Source organism: Pteropus medius, unplaced genomic scaffold, assembly GCF_902729225.1.
Source record: "Pteropus medius unplaced genomic scaffold, Ma_sr-lr_union100, whole genome shotgun sequence".
NCBI lineage: Eukaryota > Metazoa > Chordata > Mammalia > Chiroptera > Pteropodidae > Pteropus > Pteropus medius.
Genome location: NW_024352784.1, coordinates 4,777,931 through 4,797,329, shown reverse-complemented (window position 1 = coordinate 4,797,329; position 19,399 = coordinate 4,777,931). Strand labels below are relative to the sequence as shown.

The following is a 19,399-nucleotide window of genomic DNA, read 5'->3' as shown; positions in this document are numbered from 1 at the left end:
CCTTGGGAGTTGGGTATGGGAGGGTGGTGTCCCTACTATGGTGATGGTGACCATGCCAGATTGTTCCCAAGGTATGAACTTGGTTGTGGTGCCTGCTGCCTGGCCTTCCTAAGTTACCACCCATTTTCCATATCTGACTCTCCAGCCTTCCTGTCAACTCTTTGCATCCTTTCAGCAAATTTCTTGTTTTCTTAAATTACAAATTCTGTTGTTTGCATCACGGTACTCTGAGACATTGTTTTATTTTTTTTGAAGTGTCAGCTGAAATTGGTTGTCAGGGTTGTTTTGTAAGTTATAAAATGATCTGAGCAGCTTAGTCTGAAAGCCTAGAGTAGAACTAGCTCGAGTGTTATGCGTTGCTTTTTTTTTTCTGTGCCCCCACCTGTATCACAGACCATCAAGAGAAGAGGGACTCACAGGCTCAATGCAGTCATGCAGGATGCCAACTGGAACAGATAGTGGTAAAGCCACACCTACCAAGGCTTCCTCTCCAGCTGCTTTTGTTCTGCTCCTCCTGCCATACTTTCTGAGGATTCCATTGCCAAAATTCCCTACCATCTTTCTCTGCATAGGTAGCTCTCCCTGGTCCATATGACCATTATCCCTTAAGCATTCATCCATATCACTACAAACCTTCACTCCTCCCTCCAGCTGGAGGCGCCAGCTTCTCCCTACTGGACTGAAAAATGCTGATGCAAGGCTGTTCCTCCTCCTTCCAGGTGGAAACAGGCTATTTCTCCCTGCAGATCCAACCACCCTTTCTTGCCAACCGAGGCACCGAGTCCATCCTGAGACCTCACACATCTAGGAAGGAGGAGGCTCAGCCCCATAGGCTGCACCAGTACCACCTCTCCTTTACCCTTTTCCCCTCTTCTGGTGGCATCTTCCTGTTCTCTTCTTCCCTCGAGCCAGATTTCCCTGAGATTTAGCCCCTTCTCTTATGCTTTAAAGATTCTTTCTACATCCTTACTATCACTCATCTTCAGTTCCTTCCCTTTTGTTTCAGAGGAAGAACTAGTTCTTTTTGCAAAGTTAACCCTTCTACCTGTCATTTTTTCAGCCTCCTCCATATTCCTTCCAAACATTGTGCAAACACAAATAAGACTTTCTCCCTGATCCCCCTCAAGGTCACAGTCTAACAGGCAACAGTGTTAATAAATAATTATAACAGAAAAAAAAGAATTATAACAGAATTACAAGCTCCATAACAACCACATACGAGGTGCTATGGAAGCAGAGAGTTGGCCGGGGGCAGCGGGGTAGCGGGGAGGTGTGTTGGAAAATGCTTCACAGGGGAGGGGACATTTGAGCTCTGTTTTGAAGGAAGAGGAGGAGTTCACCAGGTAGACCAGGGAAGGCACTCCAGGTAAAGCGAAATCAAGCAGAGGCACAAAGATATAAAAGTTTAGGATCTGAGTGACACTGATAAGAAATTCGAAGTGGCTATAACATTGGGTTGGACATGAGGCTAGAAAATTAGAGAAGCAAATGAACTAGAATTTATTAAGCAGCTACCACATGCTTGGCAAATACTAAGCAATAACATATCTCATTTAAACCTGAAGTCACCCTGTGAAGTTGGTATATTATCTCAGGATATTGAGGGAACATTAAATTATTTAATATTTAGATCAAGAGAATGTTACATATAGATTTATATTTTATAAGAATAATTCTTGATTCTATAATTATCAGTGAGGAGTAAAAATAATTTAAGCAGACTTCATCCCACTCCATGGAGTTGAGATATCATTGGAGAAAGTACATGCAGCTAACATTCATTTATTCAACAACTATGTGTTGAGCACCTATACTATGTGACAGGATAATTATAGGTGCTGAGAATTCAGCAGTGAATGAGGCAAGCAAGGTATGGATGCTAAGCCAGTTTTGGTTTGCCCAGCTTTAGGTACAATGTTTGGCATATTCCAGCTGCTGTGGAATAAATGGATGTTATCCCCTTAATTATGCCTTTAATGTTTAGCATAGTTCAAAGTACAGTACATTGTCAGAAAAAACAAAGTTCTGTTTAACAAGCACATTGGTGGAGAAAATAGTTATTTAATTTCTTTAAATTTAGATATCCATAAATCCACCTAGAATCTCTATCTCTTCACCTCCCTCCCATCCCCTTGGTCTTTCTTCCTCTCTTCCCTACCCTCAGAGTCCATTATCCTTTTTTCTCTAGGCTCTGGCCAGAGTTTTCAATCCCTGGAAACCAATTCATTCTTTGATTTAGTTGTTCTTTTTCTTGAGGGGATAGAGATGGCTTTAAGAAGTCCTTTAAGTCCAACATATAGAGAATAAGGAAATAAATGGGCAAATGGCCCTCGCTAACCTCACTTCACAGTGAAACAGCTAAACAACAAACCTTTCTCTGCTGGTATTGATCACCTTTTACAATATATAAAGAACATGTATTATTATAGTGGAATCTATCTCTTTTTCCCACCTCCTCAAAGAAATCCTTCTACCTTCACTTTATCTGGATCAAGTGTCCCAGAGGAGGGGCTCATGGCCCTACTCCAGGAAGAGTAAGAGGGAGAGAAAGCCTCCATTTTGTCATACATAAATACATAGTTATACTGACCAGAATGGAGAATTTGCCTCGAATGAGAGCACTGTGATGGACGCAGAAGAAAAAGTCAGGGGCATATGAAACAGCCTCTCAGAGACTGACTTCCTCTAGTTTTGAAAGAAACAGGTAGGAGGTGAGTTCTGCTGGAGGCTGAGAACAGAGAGCACGATCTCTCAGTTTCTTGGACCTGAAAGAGGTTAGGATTCTATACCAATTGACCAGTGACCAGTGAGAAACCTGACTGGTTCTCTTCTAGAATGGTCATTGTCCCACGGTTCTTTGTTTACTAGGCTCTGAGCTCTAGCTGCATTCCTGGGAAAAGCCTACAGCCGTCTCCTGGGACTGTGATGTTGCTGAGCAACCACCAGGGGGCAAACCGAGACTACTGAGCTCTCCACACAGTCTCTTCCACCCTGTTTCCACAGAATGTCAAGAGCTGTAATGGGCTTTAGAAATCATCCAAGGCTTCTGAGCAAACCTCTTCATTTACAGAGAAAAAAACCAAGGTCTAAAGGAGGGAAACAATTTGTCAAAGCCCCACAGTGAGTTTATGGTAAAGTAAGAACCAGAAATCAAGTCTGCTGGCTACTCCAGTCCTGTACATGTTTGACCACACGAAGCTTTTCTTGTCTCATATTTCATTCTAGTGATTTCAGAATTTTAGTGATATCTTTTTTAGTGGCTTTTAGTGATATGTCTTCTATGTAAAAGACTTGTCTCTACAATTAGATTATAAGTCTCCGGGGTCAGGGACCGTATTTTGACTAGTACTGTATATCTTTTCCTCTAGCACCTAGCACATGGCACTGCAGGTAGCCTATGCCTGATACCAGATGGAACATTTCAACAAATATTGTGAAACTTCTGTGTGGCAGACCCAGCAATGATTCCTGAAAATACAGAGATGAAAATATACTGTCCCTGTTCTCAAGGAGCTCACTATCTAAAAGAGAAGGCAGGTATGTCAACAACTATAACTCAGGAGATGATTTTTTAAAAAATAATTTTTTAATCGAAGAAATGATTTAAATTTTTTATTCTTTTTTTTGTTTTTCCTTCTCCCATCTACCTCTCCTCTCTCCCTTACCAGGACATGAATTTTTAACAGCTGTGTAGGCAAAGCGATATGGAAGCACAGAACAGGAAGTGACTATCAGGATACAAAATTGGGTCCTAAAGGAAGAATGAGAACTCATCATAGAAGGAATGGGAATTCCAAATAAAAGGAATAGCAGAATAGGCCAACGCAAAGACATGAAGACATGGTGTGTAGATGAAAATGATGGCTTCTAAGTAGCTAGAACACTTAGATATACAAGTGTTCTATACCAGTGTTCTAGTATATACAAGAAGCTGTACTGGGAAGGGAGTAGTAAATAAGACTAGAAAGGAGGTTTGAAGTCAGCAGTCGAGTTGAGGTTTATTCATTCATTCAGCTGACAGTAAGTACCCCTGTGTGCCATGTAGCACTTGTTGATAGTGATGGTTGTGAGAGGAATAAAAGTGAAGGTAGTAGCAATAATGATGAAAATACTACTGTAGTCGAATTCCAAGGATTTAGAGTCTTCAGCTTAGGGTTCATTTCTCACATGAATCAGATACATATTCTATCTTCCATTTTCATTTATTTAAGAAAATATTCACTAAGCCTCTACTATGTGCTAGGGACTATTCTAGGAACTAGGGACATAGCAGTGATCAAGAATTAAGGTCCAAGAATTAAGGGGAGGCAGATAATATACAAGTGAAGAAATATATTTCAGATAATGATAAGTGACAGAAAGGAAATACAACAAGGCAATATGATAGAAAATGACTGGAGAAAGAAATCATGATAGCTTGGCCCAGGGAAACCTCACCGAGGAAGTGGCATTTAAGGTGAATGAAGTGTCAGCCCAGGAAAAAGCTGAGAGAAGAGCATTCCAAGTAGGAGTAGCTCTCAAGGGCAGAGACCCTGCAGAGAGTCCAGACAGCTTGATGTACCCTTGATGGGACAGAAAGAAGGCCAGTATGGTAGAGCAGAGCCAGCACAAGGAGAATGGCTAAAGTCAAAGGGTAGGCAGAGACCAGGTCATGGAGAGATTTACAAAATGTGGTACGGGGTTTGAGTTTTATTCTAAGCACAATGGAGAGGTTTTAAACAAGGAAGTGACATGACCTGATTTACATTTTAGAAGCTAACTCTGGTGGCTCCTCATTCCCACCTTCAGGTGGATACAGTGCCTGCTGCCATCTGGCTGTAGGACCCAAGTTATTTGGCACTGTTCTCTGGCACTCTAGCTACATCTTCATAGACCTATGGAAAGAAGTGTCGGAGGACAAAATGCTTTTCAAAAGTCCTTATCATGGAGGAGACAGAAGTAGAAGTTTCATTCTCCTTGGTTCTTGGTTAGTGATGACACCTGCCATAGCTGAGGCCTCTGGTTGGTGGCCGAGCTTAGGACCTGGATGAAGAATGATCCTACTCCATGTTTTCCACTTAAGACCTTTTTTCCCCACTGTTTCCTTCATGAGAGTTCTGTGAAATTAAGAGCTGTGTGTTCCTTCGTCCTGGTTTCCCAATACCTCCTCCATCAGAATTTCCGTGGCGGGTTGTCCTGGGAAGAGATGGCCCACTAAGGGAGAAAAAAGACATGGAGATATTCACATAGTCACATAAGAACTCGTACAAATCAACACAGAATCTTCTTAAAGTGAGCCTCACTTTAAGAAGATCCATTAATTCATTCACAGTGATATTTATTGAGCTTCCACAATTTACCAGGCATTATGTGGGAATTTGAGGATTCAGTCATTCATTCTCAAACATTTATTTAGGCCAACTATATGCACAATATCTGGAAATCCAAAGGAAGATGTCCTAAAAGAATAGTAGAACAGAGTTACGTGGCTAAGTAACTCTGGCCTGGCTGAAGGGTGGGAGTAGAATGGAGATTGTTCACTTTACAAAATTATTAACTCTGATAGCTTTTTTAAATAAGACTTTCCTCCTAATATATCTAAATTTGACCCAGCTTTAAAGAATCAATTCGTTCACCCTTTCAGAACATCACCAAGTAAAGGCAGTAGTATATGGCAACTACGGTTAATAATACTGTATTACTTATTTGAAATTTTCCGAGATTAGATCTTTAAAATTCTCATCACAAGAAAAAATATATGTGGTGACAAATGTTAACTAGATTTATTGTGATGATCATTTCACAATATATACAAATATTGAATTATTATGTTGTATGTCAATTATACCTCAATTAAAAAAAAAAGGTAACAGCAATGTCCTAGAACTGGCTTATAAGGGCTCAGGAAAGCTGAGCGTTAAATTTTCAGGAATTCTGCATGCGGATTGTTAAACTCAGTCATAATTAAAATTAAATTTATAGACTTACAATTAAATAAGTTATATTTAAAACAGTCAAACTCATCATCTCCTAATTATTTTACTACATTTTGCTATCACTGTTCTTGAAATTATTTACATCTATTGTATCTGTATGATGGAAATACTACATAATGGTGTCCTACTATGTATCTCTCCCCAACTCTACATTCAATGATGTCACCTTGGTAGCTTGAAATTGGCCGTGATGGGAGTATTTACACCATGGAAATTGGCAGCTACTATAAAACAGGGCTTTTGTCCCCTTTACAGCATGTTGTTAAACATTTATCAGTACACCACTGGAGTAGTGTCTCTACTATATAGACCTCTTATACTAACTCTCATGGTGAATCTGGTTTTCAATCTTACAAAATTAAGTGGACTGGGTTAGGAAGTCTTTCCTTGGCACTGATATCTATGATTCTTATCGCCGTGGTAATTTTCATAATCAAGCAGCCTGCAGCCCAGGAGGAGGCCTTTTAGCCACAAATAACGTCATACAAGGAGTATTTGAAGGAACAAGGATATTATTCAACAAACCTTTATTTAGCAGCTACTTACAAGCAAAGCTGGTTGCTAAAGGGAAAATAATTAGATAAACAGTCTGTGTTCTTGAGGAACTCGAAAGGAAGTGACAAAAAACCTTTGATAATACAATGTAATACATGCTATAATGGAGGTACAGAAGCATGGAGGAGAGAAAAGCTAACTCAGAGGCCATGAAAGAAACTTCACAAGAACCTGGACTATAAACATCAATGTCTGTCTTGTCCCTAGCACCTTGCATAGTGCCTGGCACAGGGTTGGCATTCAATAACTCTCGAATGAATAAGGTAGCAATTACCTTGACCCTGGAAAAATAACCTTGCTAGACAAGTAAGAATGGGTATAGGGAAGACATTAGAAAAAACAATGTGCAGAGGTATGGGGACAAAACAGCTCAGTATATCTGAAGAAGTGTAGCGTGAAGGGTCCAGGGGCCAAAACTGGTAAGGATGAGGGTGTGGAAGAGGGGTTCTCTGTCTCATCTCTATAGAGGTATCTAAAGACAAAAGGAGTTGGCTTACTCTGTGCAGCCCTGGGGACAGAGCTAGGAGCAGTGCAGGGAGTCAGAAAATCAGAATTCAGTTAAAGAACTTTCTAGTAGAGCTGTCCAACAGTGAAATGGGCTGCCTTGGAAGGCAATGATAAGTTCCCTAAGAGGGAAGCAAGCAAGTTGCAAAAAATTACTATGGGTAGAAACTTTTTTTCCTGACAAGATTTTGGAAGAATTTATCAAATCTCCTTTCTTAAAGTACATGAGATAATATACAGACAACCATCTCAATAGCAATTGTACAGAAGACACAAACTTTCCTCAAGTGCTTATTTCTAATGCCAGTCATTGATTAAAGCTGAGGATGATAGGGGTGCTGAAGGTTCTCCCAAGAAAGAATATTAGCTTTCAAATTATGGAGCTCTACACTCATCCATGAAACAATTATTTAGTATCTTTGTGTGTCAGGAACTTTGCTAAGTGCTGGATAAAATATAGATAGAAATGAAAAAAAAAAAAAAAGACCCGTGCCCCCACAGTGCAGGGTAGAAATGCAAATAAACATTTACACTCCAAAAGCTTACAATACAAAGTGCTACCAAAAATTCACTTTGCTAAGGGGACTCAGAAAAGGCCTCAGAGAGAAAGTGACTTGGAGCCAACCTTTTTTTTTATTATTTAATTTATTAGGATAACAGTTAAAAACATTACATAAATTTGAGGTGTACAACTTTATAATATGACATCTGTATACTCTATTGTGTGCTCACCACTGGAAGTTGAGTCTTCTGTCACCATATATTTGACCCCTTTACCAAAGGAGAAGGAAGTTGGGGTGGGGGAAGGATGAAGAGAGCTGACTTTTGAAAAGTAAAAAGCAATTCCCTAAAGAAAAGGAGAAAGTAGTCCAAGCAGAAGGAAAATATATATAAAGATATGGGGGTGTGAAAATGTATGGCCAGTTTGCAGGGGTGGGAGTGGGCGTGGGGGTAGGGTGGGTGGTAATGGTAAGCAGGAGCCAAAACGTGCATGGTCTTGAATCCAGTGCTAACAATTTTGGATTTTAATCTGTAAATGATAGGAAGACAATGTGTGTTTTTTTTCTGTTATTGATTTACAAACTTTTATTTTGGAAGGATTTTAGATTTACAGAAAAGTTGCAAAGTATAAAGTTCTTATCTAAGAACCATATATCTTTCACCCTGCTTCCCCCAGTGGTAACATCTTACATAGCTACGGCACATTTGTCATGACTAAGAAACCAATATTTGTACATTACTATTAGCTAAAGTATAGACTTTATTCACCAGTTTTTCCACTAATGTCCTTATAGCAAGTGTCCCAGAATTCAATCTAGGATACCACATTGCATTTACTGTTATTTTTTTATTTCCAATGATGGGTTTTACGTGGAAAAGTGATATGATCAGAATTGTCAGTGAAAATGATCAACATTATTTTTAAGAAAGATGTAAGGAAAATAGACTGGAGGGGCCCAGGCTAGGGGAGGAAGGCTTGTTAAGACGCTATTCGGAAAGTCCAGTTCAGGGATGGTGATGGCCTGAACTCTAGGACAATTAAGATGGAGAAGAAGGTTGAGACCTTTTTTGGTCTCACTGTAGAGACCTTTCCTGAAGCAGAATGAGCAGGATGTAGGGGAAGCCAATCTTAATCCACTTCTTACACCTAAGATGTGAATATATGTGTGTAGTAGATTTTAAACAAAGGTGGAAAAAGGAAAAGATCTTTGTCCCCAATTCTTGGGATGAGATTTTTTTCTGCAGTTAAGCACCAAATTTAACTCTGAGCTCCTTGAAAGCCAAGGCAAAAAGGGAAGCATGATGACATACATGGCTTTCATCATCTGTTAAAATACACACAGGGAGAGGACTAGACTTGCTAGATTGGAATGGAGAAGTAAAGTCTGAAGGGCACCTAAGGGGCAGATCACGTTTGTCCCTGATTCTGAGAGCTTGGGGAAAACTGTTTCAGGGATCACTGTTTGTTCCCAGTGCTGTCGGTTCTGGATGGCACAGAATGGCAGCACAGCGGAGTGGGGAGCACAGCCTCAGACCAGGAAGATATCTTAACAGACAGCCAGCCAGTCGGAAGTGTTTCAACCTGGGAATGTGATTCTCTACCAGAATGGGATGTATCTCAAGATCCCATCGCATTTCTTACTACTCCCAGTGTTCTCCCCTCCAACACTCATTGGAGTTTCCAGCAGCTCTGTAAGAAAAGCTCTCAGGAAGCTGACGTCTGTCTAAAGCAGGGATGGATGTACTTACCTAGAATGTCCCAGCAAGTTGGGGAGAGAGCCAGGACAAGGACCCTGCCCTTTCGATTTCAGTCTGGGTGTTTCTTGACTGGACAGTTGGTGGTTTTCTTCTTAGGATCCTATTAATTCACAAAGTCATTTAACACAAAGTATGAAACACCAACCGCAGGCTGGGGGTGGGGAGCCTCAGGGCCATGCCTTTGGGGAGCTCACCTCCTTTGGGGAGAGACAGCATTGTGACAGCCAGCTTTTACTGAGGAAGACCAAACATGCCAACACTCTTGGAGAAGTGCAGGACTTATTTGCAGAGGCAAAGGAGAGACTGTGTCCTGCTTTGGGGTGGAATGGGGGAAAGAGAAGATGAGTTCTAGAGGATAGGCCAAGGATCTAGCTGGGCTGGATTTCAGCCTGGCCATGGCATGTGTGGGTACAGAGGGGGAACTGGTAGGGACATTTTGGGAGCCTGGAATTATGACCCCTACTTTTCCAGATTTGAGTGCTTTGACGTTTGTTCATTATCTAATTTCATTTCGTTGGTGTAGAATAGGTGGCAATGATAAGTAGGAGCCAAATAATTGTGGGAAGATACTAAAAATATTAAAGATACTGAAGATATTAAGATCCCCATTTTAGAGAAGGGGAAACAGGCTCCGAGGTGGACTGGACAAGGCCACAAACAGACAAGAATAGCAAGTGTCCTGATTCCATCCAGAGCCTGAGTTCTGTGCAAGCACCACCGAGCTCCCCAACCTGAGCGCCACTCGGTTTCCAGCCGGCTTCCCCTCTCCGACTCCGACATCTCATCCTTCCCCACCGGAAAGTTCCACCTGAAGCCTAACTGGGTTTTGTCCTCCCGCACTCTGGGCGTCGCGGGGAGTCAGGGGTTAAAACTCGTGGCCCGGGTGGCCCCTTCCCCCTCCCCAGCCCCCTCGCCTCCTCTCGGCGCCGCGCCTGGAGCGTCGGTCCCGGAGACCTGCACGAGAGAGGAGGGGAAAAAGTGGGCCTGTTTCTCGAGTGACCAATCCACCGAGCCCGCGGTGCCCCAGAGGAGGCGCCAGTGCTAGGCCAGCGCCAGGCCGGGGCTGCCTGCTTCCCGCGGCAAAGTACAAATGCGCCCGAGCGCGGCGCCTGGCGCCCTTGGCGTGCACAGCCAGCCCCGGTGCAGCCTTCCCCTGCGGCCGCCGCGCCGTCGCTACCGCCGGGACCGCCGCCCCGCCAGGCCCCAGGACCCCGCGGCCCGACCCCGAGCCCACCGAACTGGGGGCGCCGGCCGCTTCTAGCCCACGCGCCGGGAACAGCCTGCTGGCCCCGCGCACCTCGCCCAGCGCTGCGCGCTCTGCAGACTCTTGTCCTCTCGCGTCTTTCTTCTCCTCCCCTTCCTCTCACCTTCTCCTTTGCTTTTATTACTTTTGCCCGCTGCCGTACCTTCCTCATCTCTCCATCTCTCTCCCTCCTTTCCACTTATTCTCTTAACACCTTCCTCTTATTCCCGCCGTAGACCTCCCTTTCTGTCCTCACCACCTTCTAGTGTCTTCTCTCCCCACTGTAGCAGCAGCCTTCCCCTGGTCTGTCGATTACGTTGTGTCCCTGTGCCTCAGTGTCCCCCTCATCTCACTGTCTCTGACTCCCCTCCCGGCTCAGAGCCTAGTGGCCTGTCCTTGGGGGAAAGAAGGATGGTTCTCGAGGGAAGGGTCCTCTCCTCCTTGCTGGGACTCGCGCTGCTCTGGTTCCCCTTGGACTCCCACGCTCGAGTTCGTAAGTAGATGGCGGGGGCGGGGGCCGCTGGGAGGGCAGAAGAGGGGTTCAGGCCCCTGGGATTGTCGGGAAAGTGGCAGGACTTGGGACCCCCAAGGTGTTCCGACTGCCGTCCAGGCAGCACCTGTGCCGAAAAGGGTGGAGCTCCTCTGCCGACTAGTATGGGCTGATGACTAGGAGACTGGGTGGAACTTGGCAAGACTCAGAGCCAAGGGTACTGCTGCCAAGGACCTGAGAATAGAAGACTGAGGGCATCGGGAAAGAGGGCAGATCACTGCTTTGGGGGTGCGGGGGTGTTTTTTTTCCTAGTAGAGAGTCCCATGTGTTTGGGTGCAGGGCCGTGATGAAAAGGCTACTGCTTTTAAAGAGAACCGGTGAAAAGAGAGAGCTGACTAGGATAACGGTCCTAATCCCTTCTCTCTCTTGATCCTCACTCCGAAGAGGTGGGTATCATTTGCATTTTATAGATGAGAAAACTTAGGCTGAAAGAAACTTGCTCACATTTACAGAGCTAGTAAACCATCCAAAGCTAGTGTTCTCCAATTCCAAATCCTATGCTTTTTTTCCCCTGCCCCACAGGGTCTGGGAGGAACCCTGATTTAGAGTTGTGAGACCCTGGAAGGCAGCAGGGCACAGTGAGAGAGCTCAATATTCATTATCCCAGGTCTATTGAATACCAGTTGGTGGGAGGCAGGCATGGAGGGTACCTCTCTGAGCCTCAGTTTCCTAATCTATTACATAGGAGTAAAAATTCCAGGACTGTTGTGAGAATTGAATTAGAGAAAACATGTAAAGCAACTAGCATCAGCATCTAGCTGGTACATGGTAGGTTCTTTAAAAATATTAGTTTCCTAATTCATGCTTTTCCACTTGGATGCAGTGTAACTTTACACAGTTTATATAATCTCTCTAAACCTCAGTTTCCTCCCTAACCCCCAAATAGGCTGATGGACCCCATCCCCATTCCCTGCCTATCTCTTAGAATGCTGTGAGAATGGATAACAAAACTAAAGATTCTCTTAATAAGAAGGAAGGCACTTGGTTCAAACCCTGAATATCCAATAATCGGAGGCCCAGGAGGGGCAGTGGTTTTGCTCTAGGTTATACTGGGAAGAGCCTGGGATGAAGATCTCATTTTTCCACCTCTCAGCCTAATGCTATTTCCTCCCTACAGCTCAGCTCCCCGATATCTGCCTTTCTTTTGCATGTGACTTTCTGAGCCCGTGGGGCTGGATTTTATTTCATTCTTGTCTCTCCTGGAGAAGGCAGGCTTCATGTCTGGTCCTTCCTGGGCTGCCAACAGCATGAGACTTATAGAAGTCCTTAGTAACAAGTAATGGGAAGAGCTCAGTGTTGGGTTCAAGTTCTGGCTTTGCTCCTTTTCATAAGTTACAACTTCTCTGCGCCTTAATGTTGTCATCTGTCTCAGACATATTCACCTGGAATCCAAAGGGTTCTTAAGAGGATGAAAGGAGGTGACTGTTAAAGTGCTCAGTACAGTACAATGCCTAGTACTCAGTAAATGTTTCCTCCCCCTCCTTGAGCCCTAGAGGTTTCCTCTTAACACTTACCTGTTGCTTCTTAAAAGGGATTTAGCACAGGATGCCCTCCATGCCTGCCTCTCTCCTACTTGGCACATTGTTCTCAGTTTCAGGGTTTTTCTCCAGATATCATTGCCTTTAATGCATCTTGGAAAGATGCCCTAGAATCAGATCATTATGCAAGACTGCTCATGTCCTACCCATACCCCTCTTTGCCTCTCATATCTCGTCAGCCCTTCACCTTGCTTAGATACACCTTTCAGCAAACTTTTCCCTGGCTACCAGATCCACTCTGATCTCCTTCTTCTATGCCTCCACTGGCCTTCAGGTCCATACTTCTCACTGGGTCCTGCCAGTATTCACTCTCCCCTACAGCCTGGAGCTTAACTCAAGACACATAATAACTCAGAGCAGACTTATTAAGTTAAGTTGAGGTGGACTGGCATTCAGAGGGTTGTGTTAAAATTCTGGGATGTCAGAGCTGGAAAAGCCTTTGAAAATCATCTGCTTCTACCCCGCGATTTTCCTATCCTTATAGTTAAACTAAGCACGGAAAGGGTGAATGACTTGCCCAAGGTCACACAGCAAATTTATTAAAGAAAAGAATAGAGACCTGGCTTGTTGTTTCTGATTTGTCACTTACTGGTTGTATGAATTGGGGCAAATCACTTCCCTTCTCTGAGCTTCATTTTGTCTGTTGATGACAATGTATAAATACTATAGTTATTTGCCAGGGTCCTATTTGAAGGTCTCTTATGAAGGTCCTTGTCTTAGTTTAAGTAAGATCCTGGGCCTGTTGTGGGTAAGAAATCTCCTGGTGGCATCTTAGGTGCTTTTAGGAGTGGTGCTGACAGATGGAAATTCTCAAGTCTGTGTGGTGTCAGACTCTTGAGGTGGCTTAGCCTTGCAAATGCCAAGGGCCTGTGAGCACGCATGGCAGCTTGCTCCTCGGTTAAATTACAAGGCTATTCAAACAAAGATTTTTCTATCTTTGGCTCTGTTTCCAGACACAGATTGAGTTGTGATCCCAACCCAGACTGAGCCTCAACTCCAGCCAGATGCTGAGCCCTGATCCTCAAATCCTAACCACAGATTGAACCCCAATTCCGAGTCCCTGAGTTGGTCTCTGAACAGTACTGATTCCAGCCCCAGGCAGAGTCATATGCATGCATAATGTTGATCACTCATCCCTCTATGGAAGGAGAGTCTGCCTAGTATCCTGACTCCTCTCCAGAACTGTATGCCCTTATCAGCTCCTCTCCTTTGTACCCTACCCTTACTAATTGTCTCCCCCTACAAGGTATCCAGCATGCTTCTGCTTTCTCTCCCCTCCTTCCATCCAATCCCACTTTCAGGAGAGTCAAATTATCAAGTAAAAACATTGATCTCTCTATTTTATCTTTGAGGGACTCGAAGCTTCTGTTCCCCGGTGACAGAATCCCAGACCCCAGAAGCAGAGATGGGGCGGGAAGGGAGCTCCCATGGTATAATGTGTTGCAAAAGACAAACTTGGAATCAGAAGGTCAGAGCTCCAGCTCCTGGCTCGGCCACCAATCCCAACTGTGGCACAGGGCAAGTTGCCTTTCTCCCCGCCTCTCAGTTTTCCTGGCTGTGAAGTGAGATGGTTGGACATAGATAGATAATCACTGAGGACGATTCTAGCTTTAACATCTCGTGATTCTAGGACTTTAAGATCCAAAGATGCTAGTGTCTTTATTCTGAGTCTACTCAGACCTTCGGAAAAGGGAGTTGGGCAAGTGTGGGTGTGCAGCATGACACTCCTTCCTTTGCCCCAGAGAGGAGTAGACAGACAGACCCTTAAGAGAAAGAACCTAGAGAGCCTCAGACAGTGGGTGTAGAGGGAGACTCGCCAGTGGGGACCCTGCCCTGCTGTTCAGTTTAGTCGCATCCCCATCCACCTGTCCAGATGTACATGAGAGGGTGGCAGGCACCTGAGGAAAGGCGGGACATCTGTCTCCAGGCAGGCCCCTTTCTGAGCCTATCTGGGAGGTTCTGCACCTCCTCTCTCCCACCAGTAGAGGTCTCCGTCTCACTCACTCACTTGCAAACTGCTGAGCAGGAGCTGGGCAACAGCTGCGCCCGTTGCTCCAGCTGTTGCACCTGTTCCAGGACTGGCCTCTCAAGTTCCCCCAGCCACTGGCCACGGCGCCGGGCTCTGGGAGAGGGACCTTGAGTCTCTTGGACTCCCAAATAAAAGGACTGGGGTGAGAGTGGTGCCGCCTGGAGGTGCAATTGGGAAGATCATTTCAGGCTTGCCTCTGCCTCTGGGCAGAAGCCCATCCCAGGGAAGACCGTTTCACAGTAGTCTTCTGTTACCCATTCTGTAATCAGATTCTTCTTTATGTCTTACCTGGATCCTTTTGTTTGCCATTTAAAGCCATTTCTTTCTATCCTGTCTCTTAGAGAATGGGTATTTCTATAAGCACCCCCTTCAGATCTGAAGACTGACATTGGAGTTTGTGCTGACATAAATCAATGATCTTAGGCAAGTCCCAATCCCTTTCGAGGACTTGGTTTTCACATCTGTAAAATAGAGGATTGTATGTCATCTCTAAGTCCCTAGTTTCCCTAAGATTCTGTGAATCTAAAGTGTATATGTTCAAGGCAGAATAGAATATAAACAGTCTCAACTCTGCCCCCTGATTCTTGTTGGGTATCAGAGCTTCCTTTCCTGATTTGATGGTTCTCTCCTTTGAGGTCATTCAAGGCTCCTGAACATCTGTCACATGCCAGATTAGAGGAGTCGGTGTCAGAGAAGTGAAGACCTTTTCCCTAGGTTGCACAGCTCAGCCCCGGAGGAGCTGAGGTTTTCACTTCTGATTCCCTTAGGAGGCCTCCCACATTGGGTACCAGAGCAGAGCTTATGTCTTAGAGGGGAGTGAGTTTGTTTTGGAGAAAAGAGGACTATAAATAAATAGAGAAAATATGGCTGTGTGGGCGCAAGGGAAAAGATGTAAACGTTCTCACATTTCTGTGCAGCCTGGCTCACTCTGATCTCCTGAGCCCTCGCAGGCTGTGGACAGGCCAGCCACAGTTCCAGGCCTCTCTTCTCACACCCCAGTCCCTCTCGGTCCCCTCCAGCCTCTCCTGTAGCACAGAAGCTTCTTTCTGGTTGAATTTTCTGCTTCCTATTGGAAGAATTCCCAACTACACTACCCACTCCTAACTACCCCTTACAAGACATTTGTCATAGCATGAGAGTTTCAAGGCAGAGTGTGGGATGACCTTAGATGGAACAGTTTGGAAATTTTAACTTACATATGAAGATCATGGAATCCCTCATCCCCTTACCTGCCCAGGTTCCTGACCTTTTTGTACATGGTGTTTGGTTTGGTAGGTGATTGGGGGTTCACATGGCAAGAGCTGGAAAGAGGCTAATTCCTGTTAGGTGGTAAGATCAAAGTGATGCTGAGAGGAATTTGGCTCTCCTATCACATAATGAAGTTCTCTTTTTGTTAAAGAAAGTGGTTTTCAGGAATAAGAGCCATCAATCACCATCTCTTCCAGAGCTTCCCTCTCTGTTGACTCCATTCTTTCATTGTACATTTATTCTGCAAGCATCACCTCTATGTAGGTTCTGCATGGTGCACTGGAGATACAAAAATTAATGAGATCTAGTTCTTGTTCTCAAGAAGCTCACAATTGAGTAAGCAAGAAGAACCCACTTAATGGGTACTTTTATACCAGTAGTAGAGGGCTGAACTCGGTTGTGTGGGAGACCTGAGGAAGGACTGGCCAGTGGCCTGGAAGGTTAGAGCAGCTTCACAGAAAGGGTGACACCTAAACAAGCTTTTGAAGAATGAGTTGGTCAAACGCTGGAGATGGGGTTTCACATTCCAAGTGGAGGAAACAGCATGTGCGAAGACAAAAGTGTGAAGGAGCCTGGCGGGGGTGGTGGAAGAGTGAGAAATTCAGCAAGAGGAGATGAGGCTGAAAACAGGGCTGCCACAGAGTTTTTCTGGAAAAGCAGGTAGGAGCTAGCTCATGACAGGCTGGGGTGACCTGATAACATTTGGAGTCTGGTAAACATTGCTGTCCTGAATTCAGGTTAGGTCAACTAAATACAATCACTTTAGTCAGTGTCCAACTAGATGAAGAGCTTTGGCTGTGGCCTATCCGAGTGGACACTGCAGGAAGGAGTGTTGGCACCCAGCCCGCCCCAGCCACCCGCAATGGCCTGCAAGAACCACGGTCACCCAACTTCTGTGCTTTTGCATGATGCTTCTGCTGCTTGTTGGTACCTTGTTAGCTCGTCAAGACCCAGCTCAGGCATCTTCCCAGGGAAGCTTCCCTGAAGAGCCTATGCTTCTATACTATCACAGCATTTGTCAGACTGTATGCATTACATCTATCTGTCTTCTTCCTTAGTCTGTGAGCTCTTCGAGGATGGGGACTATGTCTTATTTAGTCGTGTACCAGACCCATGACTAGTATAAGACTTGATATATTAAAAGCTCAATACATGAATAGTGGGAAATAATATTACTATTACTAATGATAATAACATCATAACTAATGATAATTACATTTATTGCTTATTGTGCCAAATACCCCATTCTGAGCTATTTGTTCCAGCCTGAAAGCTCAATCCCATCTTGATTGCTCTTTCACCCTCTCCATCCATGTCCAGTCTGTCCCAAAGCCTGCCCACTGTACCTACTAAGTGTCTCTCAAACCTGCACTTTTGCCCATGGGCACTGCTTCTGTCTTGATCTAGGGCAGCATGGTCTCAAAACAGATGACGGCAACAGCCTCCCCCTGGTCTCTCTGCCTCCAGTCTTGCCCTCCAATTCATTCTCTATTCCTGTGGCCATAGCGATGATTCTAAAATGTAACCCTGATAACTGGCACACCCCAATTTGAAACTTTTCTGTGGCTTTCCTTTGCCCTTGTGAGCCTGGAGCTGTTCATAGGAGCCTGGAGCTGTTCATAGAATCCCGGGAGTAAAATCTACCATGAGAAACAGACTGTTAGGGAAGTTAATGAGTCAGCACCCAGATCTGCTTTTTGTCTGTTTTTAACCTACTATTTAATTGAGCATCTATATGTGTCAGGCACAAGGCGTATTACATATATTCTCTGATTTAATTCTACAGTAACCCCCAAATGTAGAGATTATTACCAATCTCATTCGACAGATGTGGAAACAGGCCTGAAATGGTTAAGTAACTTGTCTAAACTCGGGCTGTAGATAAAAGCCAAATCCAATTTGAACCCTGGCCTATCTAACTCTGAAGCCAGAGTCTTTAGACTATATACATATATCCACTGAATGAGGAGTTTTGAGGGGTATGAGACCTGTCCAAATTTAATTCTTATCTGTTTCTCTAAAACCTGGAACAGGGCCAATTGTCCTCAAACATAAACTTCCCCCACTAACAGTCTCTTACCCAGGTTAGACATCACAGCCATTAATTCTAAGATCTCTGACAGAGCCTCCTTAGCTCCCTGAATTGGGGAGAGGGATATGGGCACAGGTTGGTGGGATGAGATATGGTAGTGGGGTGGGGAGAGGAAGCAGGGCAGGCCCAAGGCCAGGGCAGAAGTGAGAAGGCCACGGAGGACCAAAGAGAGCATAAGGGAAGGGAGGGGATGTGAGAGACAAACTTTGCCTCCTCCACGTCACTCGGGATAGGCCCCACTGGCTCCCCGAACCTCATCCTAACCCTCCTTGGGGCCCCTGAGAGTCTAGGTGTACGGAACCACAAACACATCCTAAATGGTAGAAGCTTAAAATGATCAAATCTTAGAACCACAAAATCTTCATGTTCTAATGAAAAGTAGACTCTTAGAAACATGGAATTTTCAAATCTTGAATCTTAGAAACCTAGAACCTTAGAGTCATAGAATTTTGGAATCATGGATTCATAAACTATCTGTGCAGAAAACCTTTGAAGATAAAAGTTCACTCCCAGACACACACTTAATTTTGCATATGGGAAACTGAGGCTCAGAAAGACTCATCTCAACATCATACAGTGCATTTGTGGCACAAAGAGCTAGAGCTCCTCCCACCAGCCATGTGCAGGGATTGGGGCTAGTGCCAGGACTGCAGGGATAAAGAAAGGCAGAGGCCACCCCCTGCCTGGCGATTCTACCCCCTGCCTGGTTTTAGCATGGCCCTGGACACTTTCCTCCTTAGAAGAAGAGGGAGCTCCAGGGATGCCACCCTTCCCTGTGCCTCTCACCTAGGAGGGTCTGATAAAGGTGGGGATTATGGTTTCGGCAGGCCTCCTGGGGTTGAGGGATGGCCTGCCAGGCCCCCCACACTCTCAGCTACTGCCAGATCTGTTGGTGAGGGGAATGGCCTCCCGGCCTGGCCTTGGGCTGAGACATTCTCTCTGTCTTCATACTCTGAACAATCTGTGAGGGAGAGGGGATGCCAATTGGCTCAGGGGCCAGGATACAGGGCTGCCACAAGGAAGGTGGAACATGGTTTCTTCAGCAGCAAGGCTGAGACCTAAGGCCACAGTAGTGTTGTAATCGCCCCACTCCCTGGTGGGAGGAGGGGATTGAGGAAGAAAGACATTATTCAGTCCTCGGAGAGTTAGGCTGACTCTGACAAGCACCCCAGCTGGACCTGTGTCCCGCCCTCTCTGCCAGCGGAGGCTGAGATAAACAGTTCATTTGATACGGGCCAGCCGGGGCCTTGCTGGGAACGGGATCTGCTGTCTGATCCCCTCCTCTGCTTTGGGGGTTTGGAGCGGGGTGGGGAGAGAACTAAGCTGTGTGTTCCTTGGTCCCCAGTGGCCATCAAAATACAGCTCTGAGGGCATCAAAACCATGGCCTCAGACCTTTGTTCTGGGA

At 45.0% G+C, this 19,399-nt stretch overlaps 1 protein-coding gene across 3 annotated transcripts in view; it reads left to right on the top strand.

Annotated features, from left to right (window-relative positions):
- Positions 1-10,412: 10,412 nt before the first annotated feature.
- CHRDL2 (chordin like 2) overlaps positions 10,413-19,399 on the top strand; it is a 32,597-nt gene continuing 23,610 nt past the window's right edge. For 2 of the 3 annotated variants that reach the window (XM_039848044.1, XM_039848042.1), the window contains exon 1: positions 10,413-11,029. In XM_039848044.1, coding sequence (XP_039703978.1) covers positions 10,948-11,029 — 82 coding nt within the window. In that variant the 5' untranslated portion in view covers positions 10,413-10,947. The remainder of the gene's footprint in view (positions 11,030-19,399) is intronic. The other variant, XM_039848043.1, reaches the window with a different exon arrangement.